The sequence below is a fragment of the Tympanuchus pallidicinctus genome, unplaced genomic scaffold (assembly GCF_026119805.1).
Source record: "Tympanuchus pallidicinctus isolate F22 unplaced genomic scaffold, pur_lepc_1.0 scaffold49, whole genome shotgun sequence".
NCBI classification, from domain to species: Eukaryota; Metazoa; Chordata; class Aves; order Galliformes; family Phasianidae; genus Tympanuchus; species Tympanuchus pallidicinctus.
In genome coordinates this window covers 141,177-166,412 of record NW_026294768.1, presented here as the reverse complement: position 1 = coordinate 166,412, position 25,236 = coordinate 141,177, and the positions used below count along the sequence as shown (strand labels likewise).

General features: G+C 43.7%; 1 protein-coding gene across 10 annotated transcripts in view; it reads left to right on the top strand.

The window, feature by feature from the left end:
- Positions 1 to 25,236, top strand: part of GPM6B (glycoprotein M6B) — a 109,688-nt gene that overhangs the window by 75,473 nt on the left and 8,979 nt on the right. For 2 of the 10 annotated variants that reach the window (XM_052703116.1, XM_052703119.1), the window contains exons 1-4: positions 6,014 to 6,095; positions 11,562 to 11,681; positions 21,733 to 21,919; positions 24,845 to 25,001. In XM_052703116.1, coding sequence (XP_052559076.1) covers positions 6,029 to 6,095; positions 11,562 to 11,681; positions 21,733 to 21,919; positions 24,845 to 25,001 — 531 coding nt within the window. In that variant the 5' untranslated portion in view covers positions 6,014 to 6,028. Of the gene's footprint in view, positions 1 to 2,230; positions 2,247 to 3,457; positions 3,649 to 6,013; positions 6,096 to 11,561; positions 11,682 to 14,268; positions 14,321 to 21,732; positions 21,920 to 24,844; positions 25,002 to 25,236 lie in introns of those variants that run through there. The other 8 variants (XM_052703120.1, XM_052703117.1, XM_052703118.1 and 5 more) reach the window with 8 other exon arrangements.

Below are 25,236 nucleotides of genomic sequence, written 5' to 3'. Positions count from 1 at the left end.
AACCCTTTCTTGGACTGCCCTTCTCATTTGCATTTTTATTTTGAACTGCTAGTGAAACGTGGGGCTGAACTCGTGAAATGTAATGAGCCGCCTTTCTGATCACTGGTGATCTAAATCAGCCTGGTTGGTACAGCAGGTTTTTGCTAAGTATCAGTCCTTAAATAATTTTTTGTCCTTTCTACCTCTGAGGCATTATCTTTTGCAATATTGTCGCAGACATAGACTTGGTGTTTCCCCGTCTGATCAGATGAAAAGGGCATATCTGATGAAGAGGTGGAGTGATGGCGGAGACAATTTGCTGGCTCAAATTAAGACTTGATGCATGAGATTCGTACCCATGTTTGCACTGAGTAGTGTATGCTTTATATCTGCTTTGTTATCAGATGAGCTGGAAGATTAAGAAATGGCTCAAGATGATAAGTCCTTAAACCCATTGTATGATCCAGCATCCAGGAAAGCAGTCAGCAGTGGGAGAGAGCGTTAAACTTAGGCATCTCCTAAAGCTTTTAGAGGATGATTTAGAAGAATTAGTGCTTCTGAATAGACTAGACTGATGACTTCTGAAGTCTTTTGTTCATGTTGTTGTGAAGTTTTGGTATTGTGCGCTTACTTCTGCATTGCTTGTTAGGGGAAGATTAATGTATATCCCATGTTATCATGGGAGAAAGTAGGGGGAAATAGTGTCCTAGCCTCTTAGAATTTTGTGTTTATAAAACATCTGCTCTGAAGTCTTGAGTCTGCCCAACAAAATCTGCTTGCCAGCAGGGACGCGCACAGTTGTTTGAAGGTGTAGGTCTCACTGACAGAGAGAAAAGGGGATTGTTAGCAGGTTTCCGCCAAAGGCAGAACTGAAAGTCCTGCCAAACATATTTTCTGTTTAAAGAAAGGAAAATTTAGGTGACATTTGTATTTTCTGTGTGTTTATACTACTAAGTGTATTAAAATACTGACACTTGGATTAGTTTTTGAGCAGGCTTTTTGTAACATGGGGTAGTCAGAAGCAAGGTTTGAGCCCTCGCAGATGTGACAGTCTATACCTCACCTTCTTAATGACCTTTAGACTGTTACATCTGAGAGCAGATGGACGGACTGAATGATAAGTTCCAAAAAGGGAATATCAATGTCAGAAACAATCCACTGATTTGACCAATGGCTGAAGTTGGCATGACTTTTGGCAAGTGTTTGTTGTGTATTTTCTATCGTAGTGATGCTAAACGGAATAAAAACACTCTTTATGTAAACTTTTTATAACTGTTATCCGAAGTCTAATGAAGTTCTTTCCTTTTTGGCTACAGAATTTGAAAAACTTTTAGTAATGGTTCAAGCAACTTGCCAAACATATCACATGTGGTTTTCCCTTTCAGCTGCTTTCATGAAGGAGCGTGTTTGCTTTACATGGTTGTACTGGGACAGGGATTGTAATGTGTGTGGTGTTCTGCTGTGTGTGCATTACAGAAGACTGGAAAATTAAGCCTTGCACCTGGGGTGAGGTTTCTGCTGGTACTGCTGATTTGATTACCTGCAGGAGCCCAGCACGTGGGTTCCTGAGGAAACTTCCTCTACAAATTAATTCATCCTGCTTGTAAGGAGTTCTGCTGAGATAAAAGCTTTGATCCCAGACTCTTCCTTTAGGTTTTTAGGCAAATGCTTGATAGTTGTCAAGTCCTGGTTCTGTGCTATGAAATCTTAAGATAAGTGAGAAGAATGAGACCTCTTGTTGGCGAGGTTGGGACACAGTATGCTCATTACTTTGCTTTGGGCTTTGCTGCTCAGCTGCTGCTGTGGTGACAGTGGTAAGAGAGGAAAATCATGTGCTGGTTTCTTCTGAAAGAAGGGAACATTCTCTAAAGGCTGGGTCTGAGGCTTGTTCTGCTTGTCACTCAACATCTATAGAAATAAAAATGCACAGCAAACTTGTGGGTGTAAGAGCTTCAGTCAGAAAAGGCTGAATTGCAGCTAAAATTTTTTGGACTGCTTCCCTCTTCCCACTCTCCTGGTTGAATCTGTTATATGGAACACGCAGCTTGTAGTTTTATATCTTCAGCATTTGCTGAATCTGCCCAATGTCTTTGCAGCCGGCAGAATGAGCTGCAGAGGCTGTGAACCACCAAAATCCACCAGATTACAAAGCAAATTACTCCTTGGATGCTTCACTACCCTCCTGCAACAAGGGGCTTGCTCGGGCATGGCTGTGCTGTGCAGCAGGACATACTGTTAGGCCAGAGACAAGCAGGGTGATGGACAAGGTAATTAGCTTTAATACAGTATCTGAATATGTTGGCTTGGGTTTTGGAAGTTAAATAATACTTGCATGGGCCTGAGGAGTGCTGATGCCACTTCCTGGCTTTGCTGGAGGTAAGGGAGTGGGGGAGTGATCACATGTGGCCTTGTTGGCAGTGATCTGCTCACTGAACAGAGAAGTTGGAGTGGGTCCAGAGAAGGGCCACAAAGATGATCAGAGGGCTGGAGCACATCGTCTATGAAGAAATGCTGAGGGAGATGCACTTGTTCAGCCTAGAGAGGAGAAGGCTCTGGGGAGACCTCATTATGGCCTCATAGTTTTTTAGGGGACTTATAAGCAGGAGGGAGAATGACTTAACACAGGCAGATGATGATAGGACAAGAGGAGAGATTTAGGTTAGATGTTATACAGAAGTTCTTTACCCAGAGGTTGGTGAGGTGCTGGCACAGCTGCCCATAGAAGCTGTGGTGCCCCATCCCTGGAGGCGCTCCAGGCCAGGTTGGATGGGCCCTGGGCAGCTGAGCTGGTGGGGGGCAGCCCTGCCCATGGCAGGGGTTAGGACTTGGGTAACTCTTCCAACACAAGCCATTCTATGGTTCTATGATTTTCATGCTTGGCTTTAGGTCTTAAACAGCAGACATTGTTTTAAAACCCCAGCTGTGTTTCCTTAAACATTTTATCCTTCATGGTATTGCTCACAGATCTTAGGTCATGCAAGCCTGCTGGGTTTTTTTGTTGGTTTTTTTTTTTTTTTTTTTTTTTTTGGTGTTTTCTTTTATCCATTGTGCTCTTGAGTCAGAATTTAGATTTTGCTTATACATATAGGAGCTCTTGCTCTTATCCCTCTCTCACATGTGCTTTTGCCTCTGTGAGCAGGACTCAGCCAGGGAGGCAAACCCTCTTGCTGACCCATTCCTTGCGAGGGCAGGGGGTGTGTGGGATGAATCAAAATGCACGGCGGGGCGGCCGGCTCCCACGGGAAAGTGAGCCCCGAGGCTGCTCACCGACCTGGGCACCCCTTGCAGATGCTGTCGGGGGGCTCCCTTCTTTCTCACCCTCTCTGCCCTCGCCGCGGCTCACAGTGGGGAAGGGGTATCGGGGGTTCTCTTATAGCTGGGGCCGGTGGTGACGTACGGTGGAGCGGAGACTGGCACGGCGCCGGGCGGGCCAGTGAGTGGTGCGAGATCGAAGCTGACAAGAGCCTGGGCGATGTGGAAGGGGCTGTGATCCGCGGGAGGGAGAACAGAGGCGCTTCATCGTCGCTGCCGTCAATAGGGAGCGGGAAAGGAGGCGAGGGGAAAGCGCCTGTGCCGGGGGGCGGGGGGCGGCATTTTTGGTGGATGGTATGAAGCCAGCCATGGAAACTGCAGCAGAGGAAAACGCGGAACAAAGCCAAGAGAAAAAAGGTACCCGGGGATCGAACAATAGCCTGTTTAAATCTGCTCTCTGAGGGCGCTGAGAGGGGATGAGGCCAGTTGGGTCACTTTTGAGCAGGGCTCTGAAACAGCCCGCGCTGCCACCGTTTGCTCTGTGCAGGGATGGATGGAGTGTCTGTCTGTCTGTCTGTGTGTATGCGGTGGCTCTGAGCCTTTCCTGAATGGAGCAAGAGGGATTTTTTTGCAAAAGAACTCTTGTTGCTGCTGCGTACTCGATAGGTTTGGGTGAATTTGGGTTGTGGAGATAGCGTGGGGCTGTGTGTTTGTTGGGTGTCCTTCTCAGAGCCGTAACACAGTGTTTCCCTGGGACCAGCCATGTAGCGGGGCTTGGCAGAGGGGACCTCGGTTATGGATCGCACAAGGGATTATAGCATCACACAGCCTTCATGTTGCTAGCTTGCTGCCGGGGGCTACGCATCATTTTAAGTTCCTTTTCATTTTCTGTGGTGTCTTCTGGTAGATTTTGTTTATGTAGAGATCTGCCTGTGCACTGTAGCAGAGAATAATGCCACGACTTTCACGGCATTAGCCTTCAGGATGTGTTCAGCCACCGAGAATTGCTATTCAGTGGGGAACCGGCAGTGGCCATTCTGCAGCAGGGAGGTGGCAGTGCACAGGAGTGGGGCTCCGCTCACCCGGTGGTACAGGTGATGCTTTGGGTCGCAGGGCTCAACTTCAGAGCACACATCCATCTATGTGTTTCTGCAGCATGTAATTTATGCCAAATAACCATCTTTGTAGAGTGGCAGCCTACTGTGCAAATCAGAGCAATAAGTTTTTGTCTTTTTTTTGTTAGATGATACAAAATTATTAAAATTTCCCATTTTTTTTTCTTCCTGATTCATGCTATGTTGTATGTCATTTGTAAGCAATTTGAGTTTCTCATGGGCATATGCAGCAGATATACAACTGATGTGTTTCCCTGGGGAAATTGTTTCATTTATTGTTAAACAGTTTAGATATGAGCATCATGATAAATCTGGTCCTGTCCAGATTCTGTTTTCCTGCTTTGAATTTGATTCCTCCTACACACTTTGTATAATTCAAACCTAGCTTCAGTTTCAAGTAAATGAAATTTGTCAAGTGATTAGACAGTACTACATAATCCCTTAGGGATTTCACCAAAGGAGTTCCACTGATGAGAGATTAAACTCTGAAAGCCATTAGTGTATATACGCAGAAACTCACCTCATGGTAGGTTTTGAGTAATTAATGTACTAAATGTCCTAAATACCTTGGCTGTAAACCCACCTTGAGCTCATAGATAATTTTTCAAGAAGTGCATCGATTTCTTCTCTGCTGATAGATGAGTTTCTTTTAAACGGTTAGAACTCGTGACAGTAAACACCAAACAAAATTTCTGTATGCATTAGCAGCTGTGCAAAACAAAATGTGTGTTCAGGATGAGTTGGTAGTTTGCCTTTGATTTGGCAAGAGTGAAAGCACAGCACGCAGAACAGTAAATCTGTTACCAAGTCAATATGGTTGATCTGCTGTTTTCATCGGATGCAAGCTGGGGAACTTCCTCTCTTAATTTTATCACCATTTCCTGGCTTTTCTGTGATAATTTCATACTTTGTTATGTTACATAGGTGTATTTATGTAACGCTTCCAGGCTTTGCTTCTGACAGTTCCTTAATCTTTGAAACAAACACACGGTCTCTCACATTATACTCTTTTTTTTCTTCCCGTTCAGTTAACTTCCAACTATTTTTTGCAGGGAATTAAACGCTGAAAGCTGAAACACTCAATTCCACTTTCAGTAGCAAAGTAGCTGAGGTGCCCATGAAACGCTGATAGAGAGGAGGTGAGATCTGTTGGGCTTTTGGGGTCAGATATTCCAGCATGCTGAGATACAGTAAGGTTTTCAGATGGGCTCAGCATCAGGTGCCTATGTGACATGGCAGACTTCTGCAAAAGGGCACTTCTACCTGCAGCTCTCATGGTGGGAATGAGCTTCTTCTCATTGTAAAATGGAAGATGTCCTGGAAAATGTCGCAGCTTTCTCTGAACGTACAGCTGAATCATTCAAAAACAGCATTCATTTACTGTCCAGACTTCTTGTCCTGAATTTTTATGGCCAAAATGCTTGCCAGTTTGCAAGACCTTTTTCCTTTTAGATCACGCCTGAAGTTACTGCAATGTCTGTCCTATATGGAATGTCCTAGATCTACTGGTTGCAAGGCAACTATGCCAGGTTGAAGCACTCAAAGAGCTATCGCAGATTATTTTAACTCTTCCTTCCAGAAATGAAATGCAAAGTCCGAGGAGATGAAATAAACCAAAGTCAGAGGGGCTTGAGGGATGTCATTATTGCTGATACTGAGCAATAAAAGATCCTGAGTGTTTCATGCTGGATATTCAGATTCACATGCACTGTGCGTTGCACTGCCAAATTCTGGAGAAGGAATCTGCAGGTAGGTATTAGCACAAGTATTCTTTCATCTAAAGCTTTCTCTCCTTTCACAGTTTTAAATAACAGCTTTCCAGGCTCTGACTTTTAACGTGGGGGCATCATTAATGATGTACTGCAGTTATACAGAATAAATAATTTGAAGAACCAGGGACGGGATGCGGGCTATCTGCATAAAGGGCTCTCTTTACTCTGAAGGGGCGTGCTGGGGAGCAAAACCACCCAGAAACTGAAAAGGAACAGCCAGGTCTGCCTTGAGATCAAGCATTTAATACAGCCACGTTGGAGAATGGTGTCCCATAGTTACTGGTTGTGCTACCCACCCCTGTCCCAAACGTGGATGGTTTTCTATTTTATATTTCAGTGTAGTCGAGGTGATTTACACAAGCTGATGTTCTTCATGAATATTTGCCAACTGATAAACAAAAACAGTCTTATTTACATTTCTAAAGTTGTTCAAAATTGTATGGGAATTCTGATTTTATGTTTTAATTGTTATGTTTGTGAGTCCCCTGTCTGATTCAGGCAGTGATGCTGCCCAGCTGTTGGATTCGGCGCTTGTCAGGCATTTGTTTCTCTGCACCCAGATGAGTGGCTGCTGCCCCAGTTTTTTGATTGGAAATGGAGCAACATCCATGCTGATGGAGATAAGAAGTCAGCTTTGCATTGCATATCAGCAGCCCTTATCAGAGAACACCATGAGCAAGCTCAAACAAAATGTTTAGCAGATACTTTACAGGGCTGCAGGACAGATTGGATGCATTTTAAAGATGAAGGTTTACAAATTATTACAAATGACAGGGCTTATCTTGCAGGCATTAAATTAAATCAAAACGTGAGGACTGAGCAGGCAGATTTACTGAGGTGGAATAAATAAGAAAAACGAAATGCCGTTCTACATCAGCAATGAAGGATATAGATCCTGATACACATCAACAGGAACAAGAAGTTCCCCTTTTCATTTAACTAAGAAAAGTATTACTAAGCTGCAAAATTCCAAAACAGTACGTATACACATAGGCACACCAGAACCAACCAAACAAAAAAGGCTGTGGTAGCCACGCTGAATTTACCAATTGCATATGGAAGAAAGCCATTATACTAGGAAGTGATTTCCTTGTATGGATGCACATGATGTTCAAATTGCATATGCTGTACTGAGGAATAATGAGAGCCAACCTGAACAGCTGTGCCAAAGGTTTATTTTAACTGGCTGTTCCCTAGGAAGAAACTATTGATGGAAGGCGACCTTGTGCACAGCCATGGCTGTGAGCTTCGATTATTATTTTCATGTTATACAAAGCTGTTTCCAGTATTTAACTAGACAGATATATGCTAACCAAAAATATAGAGAAAATACTTCTCTTAAACACAACTGTGCAGCCGTGTGAGGCAGTATGAGCAGAGATGCTGAAGTGTGTCTTAAGGAAAGAACTGTATCAGTGTGCATGTTTATGTGAAGTTCTTTTTGATCAGTGAACTGGCAACATTTTGGTGCATCACCAATAGATGTATCTTTCATTACAGCAAATTGGAAAAAAAAAAAATCTCTTTTACATGTTATGGTTACTAGCCAAAGTTTTCAAACGTATTCCCTAACGTGAGTCTCACACAGTGCTTTCAGAGCTGTCAAACCATTTAAAGATTTTTAGCATGCTGCATATTTTTTCCTATTTGAAACAGTTTATTCAGAATCCTTCAGATCCTCAGAAAATAATAATTGTTTAGTGTAAGTCCCTGAAGATATAGCTGCAGGAAGAGACATCCAGCCTGGGGAGAATCTGGGGCACATATTCTGGGGATAATAATTTGGCAGGCTTAGTGATTTAGGTTTAATGAATAGGATTTGGTTTCTAGATAGGAGGGGGCTGAAAAATGCTCAGAGGCTGTACTCATATTTGCCTGAATGATCTCATGGAAGCAGAAGAACTAGATATATGTGTCACGGTATATGGTAATGGAGAAGAAAACCAGATGGCGATATCTGTGGACAATAGATTGCAGCAGGAGAGGAGAGCAAAGAGGTTGGAGAGAAGATCCCTATTCAGTTTCTCCAGCCTTTCCCCATTTTCTGGCTAGCCCTGCTGCTGTCTTAGTGTTTATCACCAAGCTGTCAGACCATAATGCCCCGTGACCACCCTCTCTTCACTCCCATGGACTGTATGGTGCTTCATCAGCTGCTGCAGGTGAAAGTCCAAACTGTTTGTTTCCTCTAAAGCCATCAAACACACTGGACACCAGGAATTCTGCTGCAGGCATGTGAGATGATTCATCCAATGTGAATGCTGAACAACCAGTTGCCATCAGTGAGTATGTGCTATGTGACACACCACCAACACTGTTGGTCTTATTCCATGCAGCACCGGCAGCTACCCTGAGAGCCAGCTCCACGGGAGATTGTTTCAGTGGGCCTGACTGTGCATGGACAGCATTACCACCTGGGCCCAGAAATGCCACTTGTATAGTTCGTTCCTAAACTAACTACATAAATAAATAAAACCCTGTCATTTCTTGAACTTTGGGGGTGCAGTACTGAAGTCCATTTCTTCCATACTGTGTGCAGTAGCTGTACACCACTGAAGCCTTTGGGGCATCTGACCTGGTAGTAATTTTGCATGAATGGACCTGTGTGGAGTTCAGAGACATCACTAGAAGATTCTGTCTGATTTGAGGGATCATTCCAGGTGTGCAGCAGAGGCCACCACGTGGCCAGATGCTGAGTGACTCTTCAAAGAGCAGTGGAAACACTGAGATTCTGCATGCAATTTAACCCACTGCTCTATGAAAGGAGTCCTGCTTTTGTAAAATTAGAAATGACTAATTAAAAAACCCCTCACGGAATATTCTCTTTTACAGGAATGATGCTGCAAAGCTTACATCATAGCTCCATGCATCAGGGTTTTATACCAGTCCTACAGCAAGCAGTGCCTGCATTGGCATCGGCTGCTTTCAGCAAGTGGTTTTTGTAGCTGCTGCAGGAGAAGTCTCAAATTGTGGGCTTTGGCCTACTATGATGAGGCCCTTCTTTTTCCAAGGATTTGGTCTAAATGCTGCTGCAAAGCAATTGAAGATTTTTTTGTCCTTGTGGAAGTTTTGCCATATATCTATTTATTTATTTTTAAATCTTGATCTGTTACTGATGTCTAATAAGTAGCTAATCATAGAATCATATAATTGTTAAGATTGGAAAAGACCTGTAAGATAATCTAGTCCAGCCATCCAGCTACCACAAATATTGTACACTAACTCATGTCCCTCAGTGCCACATTTACACATCTCTTGAACACTTCCAGGATGATGATCTGTAGGGACAGTGAACACCACCTCCGGGGCAACCTGTTCCAGTGCCAGACCACTCTTTTGGAGAAGTTTTTCCTAAATAGCCATCTTAAAATGTTGCAGGGAACAGGGAGAGTAGCAGAGAGGCTGAAGTTCCAGCAAGCAGTGCTGTTGTTTTCCAGTTTGTATCAAATTTGATCATTATGGTTTTTGTGATCACACGAACAAGAATGTTCCAGTGTAAGTAGGAGGAGGTGATGCTGCGACAGAAGTTTCCCTGAGTATGCACTGTCATTTTGGAATGCTGGCTTGTAGACATTCTGAATTTGATTGTATTCATAAAGTGCAGCATTTGTTTTTCCTAAAAGGAAAGATAGGCCATACAAGGTGGAGCAGACTTGAGATATTAGAATCATAGAATCGCTCAGGTTGGAAAAGACCTTAAAGATCATTGAGTCCAACTGCATCCTGACCATAGTACCCTAAATAACAACCCTCCGCTAAATCATGTCCCTGAGCACCACATCCAAATGGTTTTTAAACACATCCAGGGATGGTGACTCACCACCTCCCTAAGGAGCCTATTCCTGTGCTTAACAACCCTTTCTGTAAAGAAGCTTTCCCTGATATCCAACCTAAACTTATCCTGGTGCAACTTGAGGCCGTTTCCCCTCATCCCATCACCTGTCACCGGGGAGAAGAGACCAGCCCCTCTCTTGCTGTAAGCACCTTTCAGATATTGGAAGAGAGCAGCCTCCTTTTTCGCAGACTAAACAGCCCCAGTTCCTTCAGTCTCTCCTGATAGGCCATATTCTCCAAGCCCTTCACAAGCCTTGTTGCTCTTCTTTGCACCTGTTCCAGCACTTCCATGTCCTTTCTGAGGTGCCCAAAACTGAACACAGTGCTCGAGGTGAGATCTCACCAGTGCTGATTACAGGGGAAATTCTGTGAGTTCAGTGAACGATGCTTTCTGGGAAAGACGTGCTGTGTGGTTCCTACTCCACGTTTTGTGTGTGTTGCACAGAGGGGACCAGCAGCAAACCGCATCTCCTTTAAAGAGACATTGATTTAACCCTAAAAGGCTTTTTTAGTACTAGAGCTGATTCACCAGCCCTCACTGGTTCATAAGATGAGTAAATTCATCTTGCAGACCTCTAGATCCACCACTTGGATGTGAGGCTAAGATGTTTCTCTTCTGATGCGAGCAAATGGAGCTATGCCAAACTTGTCAGCACACGAGTATCAAAGCAGCCTGAGGGAAGGACTGGGGCCCGCCCAGTCCCACACAGACCAGAGACTTGCCTTGGATCTAGTTCACAATACGCTACTTCCTACCGGTGTAACCTCGCTGTTACAGCTGAAACGCAGTGCAGTCAGGTTTATTTTGGCCAGGGATGACAGTTATTTTTTCATTCAGCTGTGGCTGGGTGGGACTGCAGAGCGTGTTAATGAATGGCTGGGCCGCGCTGCCCTGACAGCCCAGCAGTGCTGTGAGGGGAGGCGAGCAGGAAATGTCGATGTGCCAGTGGTCTGGCACCATTTTGCCCTTGGGCTCCTCAGTGTTCAGCAGCAAAGCTTTGCTGGTGAATACGCATTGGTTGTGTTTTGGTGCATGCCGTGTCCTTTCTGAGTGTACCTCTGACCTCAAAGGCAGACCCTTGGAACAAATCTCTTTTAACCTATTTGGTCTGGATTTTTGGAAATGATCGGAGCCTGCATGAGATAAAGCCCACAACTTACTTTATGTAAGAAGGTAATGAGTAAACTCATGGTTTTGCCCTGTAGTCATTGTTTTCTTTGTCAGACTTGGAATATTTTACAAAATGGATAATGTGGTTCTCCATGACTGTGCCTTCCCGGAGCAGAACCCCATGCTGTGAACAAGGAGGGGGAGCAGCAAGGGTGGGGGGGAGATGACTGGCGGCTGTAATAGAGGGGCCTTTCCTGGGCGTTCAATTCAAATCCCATCATGGGTTTCAACTCTTCAGCCCTTCTTAACGTTTGTGTGAGCATTTCCCTGTTGATTGTCTCCCCTCCTCCCGGTCCTTTCCTTGTTTTGGTAAAGTTATGTTATTTCAGTGATGTAATTAGAAACGTGTTTTTATGGGCTCGTATTTTTTAAGTTAAATGACTGAAAGTACTGAACTACACACTTTGGTGACACTGACTTTTTACCACCTAAAATTGGCAGTGATCACCAGACCAGAAATGGAAATTGGCAGGTACCACTGGATGTACAGGAGTTCAAGGCCACACCGGTACCATCATGTGCCAGCATTGAGAGGCAATGTTAGTCCTTTGGGGATTCAAGGTAAATAAAGGGCGGGGTGAAACTGGAATGGAGAGTTCAGAAATGGTAGCATGAACCTAATGCTTTGCAATAGTCCTAACAATGCCAGAGAAATGTTCTGTGTTTTTGTTTTCTTTGTTAAGCCTGTAAGGAGTTTAGTTCTTTCATATGAATACTTGATGTACTTGATTCAATTTTGGTTGTTAATGCTTGAAAGACAGTAATGTGCCTGAAGGATACCTCGCTGTTAAATGTGCTGCCTGTTTCAGAACTGTTTCAGAACTGTTTAATGATGAGATGGTGTACTATGGTTTTTGTGTGCAGATGAATCTATCCAAATGGTCAGCCACAAATGACACTAAACCAGTGACAGCACGTCTGATTTATTGGTTTCCTACAATATGCTTCCTAGACAATATTCTGTGGTTTTCTCTGCATTTTCCCTTGCTAGAAATAGTAGTGTATATGTCAGACTTTAAAAGATTTAGGTAGCGTGTCAGATTTTTAAATACAGAAGCTGAAGTTTTAAAAATTGTTTTCTGATTCCAGATGCTTTCAATGAAATCCTTAAAAAACATTTTTTATTTTCCTGAAGCTTTGTTTGGAGAAACTGGGGGGATTTAGATTTGAAGCAGCTCAGAAGGGCACCTGAAGTCAAGCACAGGACTAATGGTATTGGAAAATTCCAGTCTGACCATGGGTTTACAAAGTTAAGGGCATAAATGCCCAGAGAGAGCATTTGCAACTATCTGCATCCAGCAGTCCTCTTCTTTTCATGGAGCTGAGTGACTGAAGCCTGTATGACAGGCTGTTTTCGGGAGATGTCTACCTCTGTAACATAGTCTTTAACTGCAATTGTGGAGAAATATTCACCAATTTGCTTCCATTATATGCTCATATCCATTTGTTCTTTAGGATTTATATATTTATGCATTTCAGAGCGTCTTTTTTTTTTTTTCTTTTGCAAGTACTTAGGTAAATCATAACCTCTGTGTCCCATCTTCAGTATCAGTATTCATTTTGGCCCTATTTTATGGTAAGTTATCCAGTGACAGACTCGCAGCTGGCTGTAGACATGTCAAAATTTCAGATCTGTATATGTGGGATCCTTTGTAGAAGAATAAAAGGTTTAGGGAGGAGTGACAGATTATGAATGCTGCTTTCCTGGTCTGTGGACAGCATGGAGGCAACAGGCCAGGTGCCTGATTATCAGGGCCTTGTGCCCTGTCAGCTGTCCCCAGCGCTGAGACACGTCCGTATGTGCTGGCACAGATGAGCCGGACGCAGAGGAGACTCACAGCCTTCTGTCATGGCAGCTGGGAGTCTGGCACCTAAATGGGGATAGAAACCCTTATTTAGGCAGCAGAACCCATTACAGGCTGACTTGGGAAGCTTTGTACAGTAACATGTAGGTAAATGTGATGCCTTGTTATGAAAGGGCTGAAGAAGAAAGGGTTCTTACTGATAGAAACCAAACCACGCAACAGAGAGGCCAGTTCAAAGAAAGGTGCTGTAAGTGGCTGCACTTAAATAAATTAAAAGGTTTCTAGGCAGCAGCAAGACTGTTCTGAGTAGGTCTTGAGCAAGTCCAACTTGCCAGTCATGAGTTAGCCACAGTGAAAATATTAGTCTTTCCCTTAGACTGCAGGGAAAATGTGGCTTTAATCACAACACACGTGCTGTAACACACCTCCCTTCAGCATTGGCATGCAGGTCTCTGCTGCTGCGTGACATTGGCTGGAGTGCTGAGATATAAGCTCAAGCTGCTTTGACAACCCACCTTATTTCTTGAGTTTCTGTGCAGTGTGGGTTGTTCCTATCTCACCTGACCTGTCAATGTCAGTGTGGACATTACTAAGAGAGCCCCTCTCAGGCATCCCCATGGTATCTGCTGTGGTCAGAGGGTCTTCATGTACGACATGGTCTCTTTTCAGCCACTTTAAGCTTTCATCAAGTACTTGAGCAATAATGGTAGAATCAGTGTGAGATTTACTGCAGTGCTTGAGCCAAGGCATCCTCAGAGCGCCTGCAAGCTCAATAACCCCTTCAAAATGCCCAAAATAATCTTTTTTCTCCAGGAAGCATTTCTGTCTCTAGAAAGAAATACTTAGCACTGGCTGCTTAATGTAAGCTGAGCTGTAGGCATTGCAGGGGAAGTGGGCGTTATTTGCTTTTTGAGAATCTTTTTTTTTCCTTGTGTTCTTTCAGCTTGCACCCTTACTGAAGCAAGCTGAAATTTTGAAAATGGCGTGGTGGAACATCAGCTGGGGAAATACCTACATGGTGGCTGTTGCAGGGCAAAGGACTTCTTTAGTAGTGATTCAGGTTTCTTGTAAGTTCTCTCGTTCCATTTTGGATGAACCTCTACAGAAGGTCTCGGCATCCCCAGGCTTCTCTGAAATGGAGAAATAATCTACCAATTCTTAGATTCACTTGGCAGAATGCTCCTGCACACTGTTTTTGGCCCTTTAATCCTATATAGGGAGAGGCTGTATTTCTGTGTGCTTCTTTGTAGCTGGGGAGGAGGCATCTGGGGAAGCAGTTGGTAGTAGTGGCTGAAATCCAATGTGGCAAAAGTCATGTGCTGACGGCTGGTGAGAGTGAAGTCAGTTATGACTGCCAGATGGGTGGAGCTAAGATCCACAACTCCTGTCTTCCAGGTAAGATACTTGCCCTTGATTAAATCAAGTCAGCTTTAGAAATTGTGTTTTCTAAGTTCCAGATGGATTGGAGTTTGCTCAGGGAAACCCTGATATCATTAAAGAATATTTCACAGAGCCATTGGAGTGACCCTTGTGACTGAAGTGCTTAGGTGCTTTTGTGTCTCTCCCTCACACATGTGAGCATGTGTGGATGTCCAGGCATTTGAGTATCTCTGGCACTCTGCTCATCTGTTTCACCTCTTTAGCTTGAGCTTGTGCACAATAATCACCTGATCTATTGGCTACTGAGGCAGAAATCCTTGCAATCCCTGTTGATTGTTTCTCTGAGAAAGCAAGAATAGGTGAACTGAGGGGAGGAAGGTCAGGGTGAGGTTGAGGAAGAATGTCTTCAGTCGTCTTAAGCAGTGAGTTGATGGTCTGTCAACTGAGAGTTACAGCACAGCTTGGACCAGAGGCTGCCCTTGCTGATGCAATATGTTTGCTTTTTGAGCTCTGTGTATCAATGAGCCCTTCCACATGCTCAGGCTGTACGAGAGTCCCAAGGGGCTGCTTTGCATAGTAGAATACTAGAACGAGTCTGCAGGAAGAATAATGCCAAAGCTTTTATCAGTACTGCTTGAGCTGTTCCTTATGTGAGAAGTCTCTTTTTAAAGCATCTACTTAATTTTCTTCTCCAGTAGTAGCTCACAGCTAAAAAATAACTGTCCTCGAGGGGTCCCTTTTGTACCAGTTGGAAGTAAGGCCTTTTCCATAGCATAAATCAGATGCATTTCTTCTGGCTTAATTTGCATTGTTTCGTGGACCAAAAGTAAAACAGAGAAGACATGAATTAAAATTGACAATGTTTTGCCAGACCTTTGTGCAAGGGAATAAAGCTGGGCAAGAGCAGTTCTCTGGTGCTACAGTCTCATGGGGTGGCAGTGTCCTTCTTGTGCAGGTCTAGCTCCTCACTGTCACATAGCAAACCACCAGGGGAGGTTGCTTGCAGTGAGCATGGAAGTAGTGATTCATATTTTATAGATTGTGCTGTCTGAAAATGATGCCTTTAGAACACCTGTGAACTTAATGAGCCTTGCAGAAGGATGGGAATGGAATAAATGGCAAGTGTATGTATTTCAATAAATCTAAAGAAGATAAATTAGATCAAGTCTGTAAAAAGACCATTCAGAGTGTCTGTCCTGGCACTAAACAGGTCTTAGAATTTAACCTGCTGCTTCCTGCAGTGGGAGTGCTTATTTTTTTTCCCTGTAAGTGACAGTGTGGATCTGAGATTTGTTGGAAAAGGGGTTATGTTTACTGCTTTCTGTTTTTAGAGTATTTTCTGTGTCATTTAATAGCATCTTTCTAGACGCTATTGCATCTAAGTCTTGCATTGCTAAAAGGCTTTTTTTTTTTCAATATGACTGTTATGTTTTCTTTAGTGAAAAAAAAAATCAGCCTGATAAACTGTACGAGGATTTTTGTTGTTATCATGTTTTTTTTTAAAAAAAAAAGTTGTTTACTGTTGGAATATTCAGGAACAGCTTAGCAATCTTACTCATAGGTACCTCGTGCTTCATGGATTTTTAAAAAGGGCTTGGTGATGGTGCTTTCAGGCTCTGAAGTGCTTGTTCTTGGTGGGTTCTCTGCACCAATTCCAGCACAGGAGGCAAGTGCAAAGATTTTTAGTTGTCTGCTGCACAAGAGAGGGAAGCATCTGATGAAGTTCTAAGGATGGCACGCTTAGGGCAGGAACAGCAAATACCTCCTCAGTAGTGGGGAACCGCCTGTGGGACTGCAACAGTGTAGAAACAGAGTAGTTCATGTGTATTGAGAATATCTGGAGAAGTTGCAAATAAATCCGGTAAGCCTTAGAAAGGGATACTTAAACCTTGCTCTTCAGTCCTTTGAGTAACTCCTTACCAGCAGAGATCAGTCTGAGGCTGACTGGGTGGATCAGACTATCCAAATCTCACTGTGCTGGCACTAGGAACATCTCCCACCAGCCACCATGAGGCACGGAATGGTGGTATTGCTGGATTTCAGGTCTGACCTTTTGTGACAGCCCTGATGGCTGTGGTCTACAAAGGTCATATCATCTTCATCGCCGATACCATTCACGTTGCTTAGGAAAACATATTAATATATTAATTTGCAGCTTGATCTAGCTAGGCTGACACATCCTTGCATGAAGTTTTCTGGCTCCTCTGAAGAGCACTCTTTCAGTAGAAACTGAATTCACAGCTCTTCTGATTGGAGGAGAACAAAAGGAGAAAAGTAGGAAAGGTTGAACTTGAAATTCTCTGTTTAAGAGGTTTAAGAAGTCTGTGAGAGGAAAACACAAGATGTGTTCTACTTGAACTTACTGCTTTAGTCTGTTTGATGTTCTTGATCCGTAACAGTGGCGAGTGAGCATTTCTCATCATTTATAACTAAGTTTTTAGCTTTCTGTGTTATATTTTGTAAACCAGCAATATTTAAGAGCAGTAACAGGTAAGAATAGAGCTTTAACTGAGATTTGCAAGTGATTTAACACAAAGACTTTTTATTTGAGTGCCCCGTGAATGCTTGGAGGGAAATCTGTCACATGCTTTAAACTTGCCCCCTTGTAAGACTAAATATCTTATTGTACTGCTGCTGCTGACCCTTGGCAGTTAGTGTGGGTGACAGCTGTGAGAACTGGAAATTATCTCACTGCTAGATACTGTCTTATTCTCACACAGAGAAGAAGGAGGCAAATGCTGTTTTTTCTTCAGAGGTACTGGCATATTCCCACATCCCTCGCTGCTTCCCCCGTAGCTGTCAATCATGCTGTAAGGTACAAAAATGTACATCCTACCATGCACAAGCTGTTAGGAATGGAGATTTTAAAAAATGAAGTAGGTGTCAGAAAGTAAAACTGGCATTTGTTTTCATTGACTTACAGTTAATTTTCTGACAAAGATCCATGGCAATTTAAGGCTCCAATGGTAATTATGCATGTTTGGCATTAGGTAATCTTCTGTGCTGGGGAAAGAGGAGATGAATGTAAAGTATTGAGTTCTCCTCTTACGTGAATTGAGAGTAGTGCTCCCAACATAGGACTCATGTAGATGCGTAATAATGAACCTAATTTACAAGCAGTGACTGCATTTAAGATGCTATCTGGTGCTTTATCTTCCCTAGGGTTTCCTACAACTCTCTTATTGTGAAAGCAGTTCCTCAGTGCCTACCTCCTGAGCACTCTGCTGGAATGCAGCAGAGGTGATTCTTCTGGGGTGGAAGATGCCATGTCACTTCTTCCATGTGTAAACTGGACAGATGTACCATGTCTCAGGACTTCTAAAAATGCATTATGCAATTGCAGGGAGTAAGCAATGAGGAAAAGAAACTATTGGTTCATCTTTAAAAAAACAAAGACAGATTTATGTGAAAAGAAATTGAACTTCTAAGGAAAAAGAGTGGGAGCCGACTCAGATGGAGGCCATTGCAGCACTGAGGTTTAATTGCCTGAAATGGGGAGCTTTTCCAACCACCTTTCAGGTTTTCTTTTTTCCTTTTTTTTTTTTTCCTCCTTCTTTTAGTCAGTCCTTACAGTATCAGCGGTTTCTACCAGAGATACACAAACACTAGTTCAACCTCAAAAGTAGCCTGGGACGTTAGAGGACAGGCTGGGTTTCTGTCTAGGAGGTATTGTGGACACTCTTTACATCATGCTTCCCATGCTTTGCTTTGATTGATGGCTCTGTGAACGTGCACTTGTCTCAACTCTTCAAGCCTGGCGTCCAGAGCTGCTGTGTTAACTTCCTGGAGAAAGCCCTAGGACTACCCATGACACCTAACTGATCCCAGTGTATTGCATTTTGTCATTCTGTTAGCACAGGCTTTGTCGTTCCAGTCCATCGTGACCTTAGTTGGATGAGTCAGAGTCTGAGAATTGCTGCTTTTTTTTTTTTTTTTTTAAGACCTCTTTCCATTAATTCTGCATTACCTTGCTTTTCTGAGTTTAAATCTTAAAGCTGTACTTAAAGTACCAAAGAAGGTTTAGCCACACAATTGCTGTTTGACATGGGAAATTGAATAGCTAAGCCCCTGCATATATGCAGCAGCCCGTACACTGCTGGGTAGATTATATAATTATTCCTCATACATTAAGCAACCGATTGCTGATTTGTGTACATATGTAGGTTCATCCTTTACCAATTTCCTGTGACTGATAGTTTCCAGGAGATTAAAAGAATAGTTGGTTCCTGTCTTTTTTCCTTTCTCTTTATTTTAGTCCTTTAGCATATTTGTGTGTGTGTGCGTGTGTGTTTAATAGCATTCATTCCCTAGAGAATAATCTCAGTCCTTGTTTTAGCTGGCCTCCTTCTGAGAGTGTGTTAAATCTGTAGCCAAGATCACAGGCAGCCCTGGGCAAATCATTGGGCTGTTATTAACCTGCCTCCATGGCAACTGCTGCTCACCAGCCTGGGGACAAAAAATGTTTTTATTCTGCTGAGTTGCACAAAAGGTTCTAGTGATGCCTTGCACAAAATGGCCATTGAAAGGGGAGATGCAACGACGGGTACTTGTGCTGCACAGTTTCATATTTAAATCATTTTACTCTGCTGTGATAGAAGTAGATGTGCAGCCGAAAACTTCAGCATGTTGGCCATGTCAGAATTAAAAAAAAAAAAAAAAATAGGTCCAATTTTCTACTAAAACTTTGATCAGCTTTTGTTTACAGGCCTTCAGCCTGCATTTGTCATCATTGTGTTATCAAGCTAATTTGTAAAAGTGGTTGTAAGATAGGCAGACATTGTGGATTTGCATACAGTAATGGGTATTTGCTGGCTTGGAGTTTCGGAGAGTGATCATAAAGCAGGTTGCCTAGGAAGCTTTCTTTTTGGGAAGAAATCCTGTCTTGCTTCAGTGCTAGTCTGGGCATCTGGATAAGACTGTCTTAGTGCTTAATGAACATCTGATTTTAGCTGGTTTTGAAAGCTTCCTTTGTTTTAGGAGAGATCTGTTTATCTGTCTATCTATCTATCTATCTATCTATCTATCTATCTATCTATCTATCTATCTATCTACCTATCTCTATATAAATACATAAAACCAACTCTGTTGTCCAGCTGGGGAATGGATTTAGTTTCCGGCAGGAGTTGTGCAGGAGCTCTTGCGTTGATTTGGGTGCCCAACAACTACATGGATTCTGTTTCATGGAAAGGGGTTGTTTTGGGCTGCTTTTGTTCACTTAAAAGCTAGCTGCATGCAATGCCCATGTAAGCTGAAGCCCCTCTGCCTCTGGTCGAAGTTTGGTGTGAGTGGTTCCTGCAGTTCCACATCTGGGCAGCTTCCTTTGCCTCACCCTACAGACTTCATAGGGTTTTCTGGAGCCGTGGTCTGACCTGATACAATGAAGACCACCCAAATATTGTGGTGTGCCTTCATACTTGAGCTGTTGGGGTGAGACACACAGAGTACAGCCACAAAGGTGCTGTGTGCAGCTGCTAGTGACTTGGAAGAGAGATTGCCTTGGAACTTGGAAGAGGGATTGCCACCATCAGATTGCTCAAGGGTCTCTTGGCTTTGCTTCTAGCTGCTTTTATTTCCCATTCCTGATGGGGTCCTTCCATGAGTTGATCAGTGATGTGATTGACCTCCTGCCCACCAACCAGCAAGCGGGTATTTGGTTGCCTGCTCCTTCGCAGTAGGACCTGGGAGGCCATTTTATGCCAGGCTGCGGCTGTGCGTTGCTGGACACGCTTTGCTGACTCGCTGTGCCATTAGGCCTGGGCAGGCCTTTAATGCTGATCCCAAGCCAGGTGCAGCAATTTCCAGGGTTAACTCTTGGAGATTTGGGTCTGATGTGGAGGCAAGTGCAGAGGGAGGTGAGCCAGCCTGACGTGTAGGACTGCCCTTATGCCTGACATGTGGCTTGGGAACTGCCATCAGGCACATCCCCCAGGCACCACAGCTGAGGTTCGCTCTGCAAGGTCTGCTGTCTGAACTCAACCCTGGACCTTTCTGATAAGATGAATACCAGAGATGATTTTCTGTGGTAGTGCTCGTCTGTGTCTGCTTGCTGTGCCTCATCCCTGAGTGCCCCACTGCCATGTCTGTGGCTGTTGCTGTGTTTCTGTCCTGGAGGCAGCTCCCACTGTGCGGCTTCCAGCTATGGACTCAGCTACAAATGCTTCCCAGGCTTGCTCCCATGCAACTACACCTCAGCCATAGTTAGCAAAGTGGCATTTCATAGGTTGTTTCCCTGGTGGTAGCTTCTCTAGCTTGACTTAGGCATAGTGGCATTCAAAATTGCTAGTGGCATTCAAAATGGAGAGTCTTATGCTTGTGACACAGTGTAGGACTCTGAGGACACTGGGACATGTAGGTTCAGCAGTCCCATACCTGCACATCATTTCCTCATGTTGTGCTGTCCAGCAGGATCTGGCCACGCCAGGCACAGCATTGAGCGGCGTCCTAATGGCTTGTGCTTTGCGCAGTTGTATGAAATGTACGTTAATGGAGACAGCTTAATGCCGTCACCCTGAAGTAATGAATTGGTATGGATTGCCATTACCATTATAACGCAGTTAAAAGCTGTGTTTGTTTCCGATTTACATTTCCCAGCTCTGCAAGCAGATGGACTTTCAGGCAGCGCGGTGGGGAGGAGCCTGGTAATTCAGCTGCCACGACCTTATTGCAGTGTTTGCCAGCAGCAGTTCTGGGGGGTCGTTTTCTTAACTCAGACTGCTTATGCAATAAATTTCATTAAAACTATGATTGTGCTACTGCAGACTGCAGTCAGGGTCACTGTAAATCCAGTGCATCCTATAAAGCTGGAAATGTATTGTCTATGTAATTCCACTCCATCTCACCACTCAATAAAAATTGCTACCCTTTGTCACCCAGTGATGTTTTCTGTTGATAGATCTGTATCCGTATATGGGTTTAGACAAAGATACTCAGGAACCATGGCAGTTTGCAGAGTAGTTAGGTTTTGCAGACCACCATGGTTTCCACACATCCTTCATTTCTCCAAAAGGCTTCACTGGCTTGAGTGCTTCTCCAGCTTTCTGAGCAGTGCCAGCACACCTGGTGCTCGTGTCCTTAATACCAGCAGTGCTGGAGTGTGGCGAGCTCTGTGTCAGCAGCTGGGTCACAGTGGGCCACTTCAGACAAACATTTTTTTTTCCTTTTCCATTTCACAGGCTGTCCCATCGATCTCCTCTTGATCCTGTAAAACTGGGAGTACTCAGCCCACTTTCTGGGCATTGAGCTCACTCTGACAGATCTGTAGGTCAGTGTTCAGAGGATGATGCTTTCTTGCACCATCTATAGATTTTTGCTTAGTGCAGTGACAGTGTCTGGGCCTTTTATTCCCCCTGGCTTTTTACCAAGCAGAGACTGAATATTCTTTTCCTTTTTGCTCATAACATTTCTTTTGCTTTCTCTCTTCTGCTTAGGTTGCTTTGAATGTTGCATTAAGTGCCTAGGAGGAGTGCCATATGCTTCGCTGGTGGCAACCATTCTCTGCTTCTCGGGGGTCGCCTTGTTCTGTGGCTGCGGCCATGTGGCGCTCACAGGCACCGAGTCCATCCTTGAGCAGCACTTCTCCACGACTGCCACTGACCATGCTTTGCTGAGTGAAGTGTAAGTATGCCTCCCATTGCCATTGTTTGTGGAAGACCCATTGTTCATCCCAGCCCCTCCTGCTGAGCGGGTAGAGATGGATTTGCATCTCAGTCTCCATCCTCAAGCATTGCTATGCTTGTTTGTCCAACATCTTCGGGTGTTTTTTGATGTTTTTTAGTGTTTACACACAAAAAAAGCAGCACGTGTATCCTACTTTAACCCATTTATATTCATTACATCCATTTCAAAGATCTCTAAAATACGGGCTTTATACCTACTGCTCCAGAGTTGCACTCAGCTTCTGTCAGCAATCAGAAGGCAATAATGTGCCCAGGGTGGAGAAGCAGCTTTGTGTACAGGGAAGATAAGATCCTACACTTGAATTAGATTTCACAAATAAATGTGTTGGAATCACGAGGCTATTGGTTCTTATTTGCTGGGGTGATTATTACTATGGGGGAACAGTCTTGGCTCTGTTCAGGCACCCACTGAAGCAAATATCCAGTTTGTTTTAACAGAGAACCTGAGTATATGGTGGTTTGAATCCATGCTACTCTTCACAGCACCATCTGGGCATTATATATACCCTGTGCTGAGAAGGTTTTGCACAGATTTTGCTCGTCTACCCAGCTTTTAGGACACCAATTGAAGACTTTTGTATTAGATTTCAGTCCAGTGCACTTAATTCTCCATGTTTGGGGGAGAGGCTTCTTTTTGGTAGTAGCCTCCCTTTTAGCTCATGTGGACACAGACCACAAATCTGCAGGTACTGAGCCTAAGACTGCCACATCCCACCTCTTCCCATCCTCTGAGAGCACTACAGCAATGTTTTGGGGCCTCTCTCCCTCCCAGTGCCCAAATTCAGGATCCCCTATGACTGCATGCCCCCCCCTGCTGCTAGACACTGAGTCCTCTGTTGTGTGAAACACAGGGGTGCTGCCATTAGCATAAAAATTTAGAGAGAAACAATGAGCAGCTGTTCTTAGAATTTGCAAATGAAATTGCAAAAGTAGCCACAGCAGGCACAAGCTTTGCATTTTGGAGAGTTGTTGACAAGATTTCTTGTCAAGGCAGCTTCAGCAGCTGGGGGGTTTGTGAGACTCTTACCGAAGAGCTCCAGCTCTGTTTAAGGCAAACAAGAAAGGCCTTAGAGATGAAGTGACAGAAAAGGGCAAAGAATTTAATGCCAAGAGATGTAAATTCCATGAAAAATATACTAGTGGGCCACCATTTGTGGAATTGATTTTTAGCCAGGTTTCATATTGCTAATTTTTAGTAACATCCATAGTCTTCTGGACTGTTAGTGACACTGAAATGAATTCCGTTGTCCCTCAAATGAGTTAATTTCTTTATGCTTTGCAGCACAGGTGCAATGGATTTATCCTGTTATTTTGAATCAGTTTGGAAAATAAACATAAATGCTGCTTCACTTCCCACATGTAATTTTAAATGATCGATATCCTGTTTTGATGCAGGAGGTTTACGTTCTGCCTGGGTAATGCTTAACTATGTAAATTGTGGTAATCAGTTTTCTTCAAATGAAGCTAAATCATGCAGGTGTTCCTCGGAGATGTGTATCTGTGCTGGAAGCCAGTTTAGGGAGAGTAGTAAGAATTGAAAAAAAATCTGAGGAAAGGCATACATATATGTACCATTAAAAAAAAATTAAAAGCAGTATGGACCTATGAAATTAATCTTTCTGTTCTATGAATAGCTTCATTAAAAATCTTCATCCCAACAAACATATATATATATATATATTTTTTAAAGAATATAAGTTGTGGAGAAGTTAGTGCTGATGATAATTCTTTATGGTGAGGGTGGTGAGACAGTGGAAAAGGTTGCCCACAGTGGCTGTGGATGCCTCCTCTGTGGAGGTGTTCAAGGCCAGGCTGGAAGGGGCTTTGAGCAACTTGGTCTAGTAGGAGGTGTTCCTGCCTATAGCAGAGGTTGGAACTAGGTGACCTTGAAGGTCCCATCCAAACCAAAGCATTCCATGATTCTGTTATTCTATGATCAAGTGTGATTTTTGGAGACTAAGTGTTGTATAGAAGATCTGCCATTCTGGTCCTTCAAAACAGTTAGCATGTTTGCTGAATCTGTGATGAGATTGCTGATGTTATAGATGATTCTTTCTGTTAACTGTTCCAGCCAGAGTAAAAACACTTAAGGGTGTCACTGCTGACAGTAGATTTGTAGGGAATGAAGAACCTCCTCAGATAAGATCCAAGGCCTTGTAGCATTCCTCTGCACATTTCAAGAGTATCTCAAATGGAAGGGTTGTCTAGATATTTCTTTCACTTTTTTAACATTTACCTGCATTTAGGGGAGCTTAAGTGTGACTTAAGGTGCTGAAGTGGTCTGCTTGCTTGGAAGTACCTTGTCGAACTGTGGTTCCAGAGCACTCACTGCAAACAAGTGTCACTGGATGTACATACATCTGCAAACACACATTAACTGGATTTTACTGGTAGAAGTAGTGAACTTCAGGGACTACTTCTTTCCCCCAAGCCCAAGGAACCAGCACAGAGCCTGGTAGTTCAGCCAGTGGATCAGATCCTTTCCTGCCTCAGTGATGCTGGAGCTATGAGACATTCCCCAAATCCAGCGTCGGGATCAATCACAGGAAGGCACAGCTTTGTGGTGAAGGCATGAAATGGAGGCCTCCAGCTTATGACTAACAGCACTCAGTGCAGGAGCCACAGCACAAACAGGAGATGCTTGAGCAGACACAGGACTTACGAACATCAGCAGGGCATGCCTGTGGCAGTGGGGCAGTCGATGTAGCACCCTCCTGCAGCCCACTCCTTTAAAATGCATCATAGAGCCCTGAAATGTGTTTCTGAAAAAGGAATTGTCTCATACCTGTTACGATTAGGGAGAACTTGCTTTGTTTTAATAGGACTGAAATCTAATTGTGTCTTTTTTTCTTTTCCATTTTAGAATACAGCTAATGCAGTATGTAATTTATGGCATTGCATCGTTTTTCTTCTTGTATGGAATAATCCTTTTGGCAGAAGGCTTTTATACAACAAGTGCTGTGAAGGAGCTGCATGGAGAGTTTAAAACAACAGCCTGTGGCCGCTGCATCAGTGGAATGGTGAGTAGTGCTGGAAGTGGGAACATTTGCCATTCCTTGCTAAAACCCATCAGGCTCAGTTTGAATCCTGTGGGTTTTTTTTGAACCACTGTGTCCTGCTGCTGCCTGTAACTCCTTATGGGTGGGCAGAGCCAATCCCTGCTGCTCATTCTTCTTTGAGCTTCAGGGATGCTCGGTCAAATCCAAACTCTCTATGTTGACTTTTGGGGTGCTTCCAAGGCCTCCCCCTGCTAAA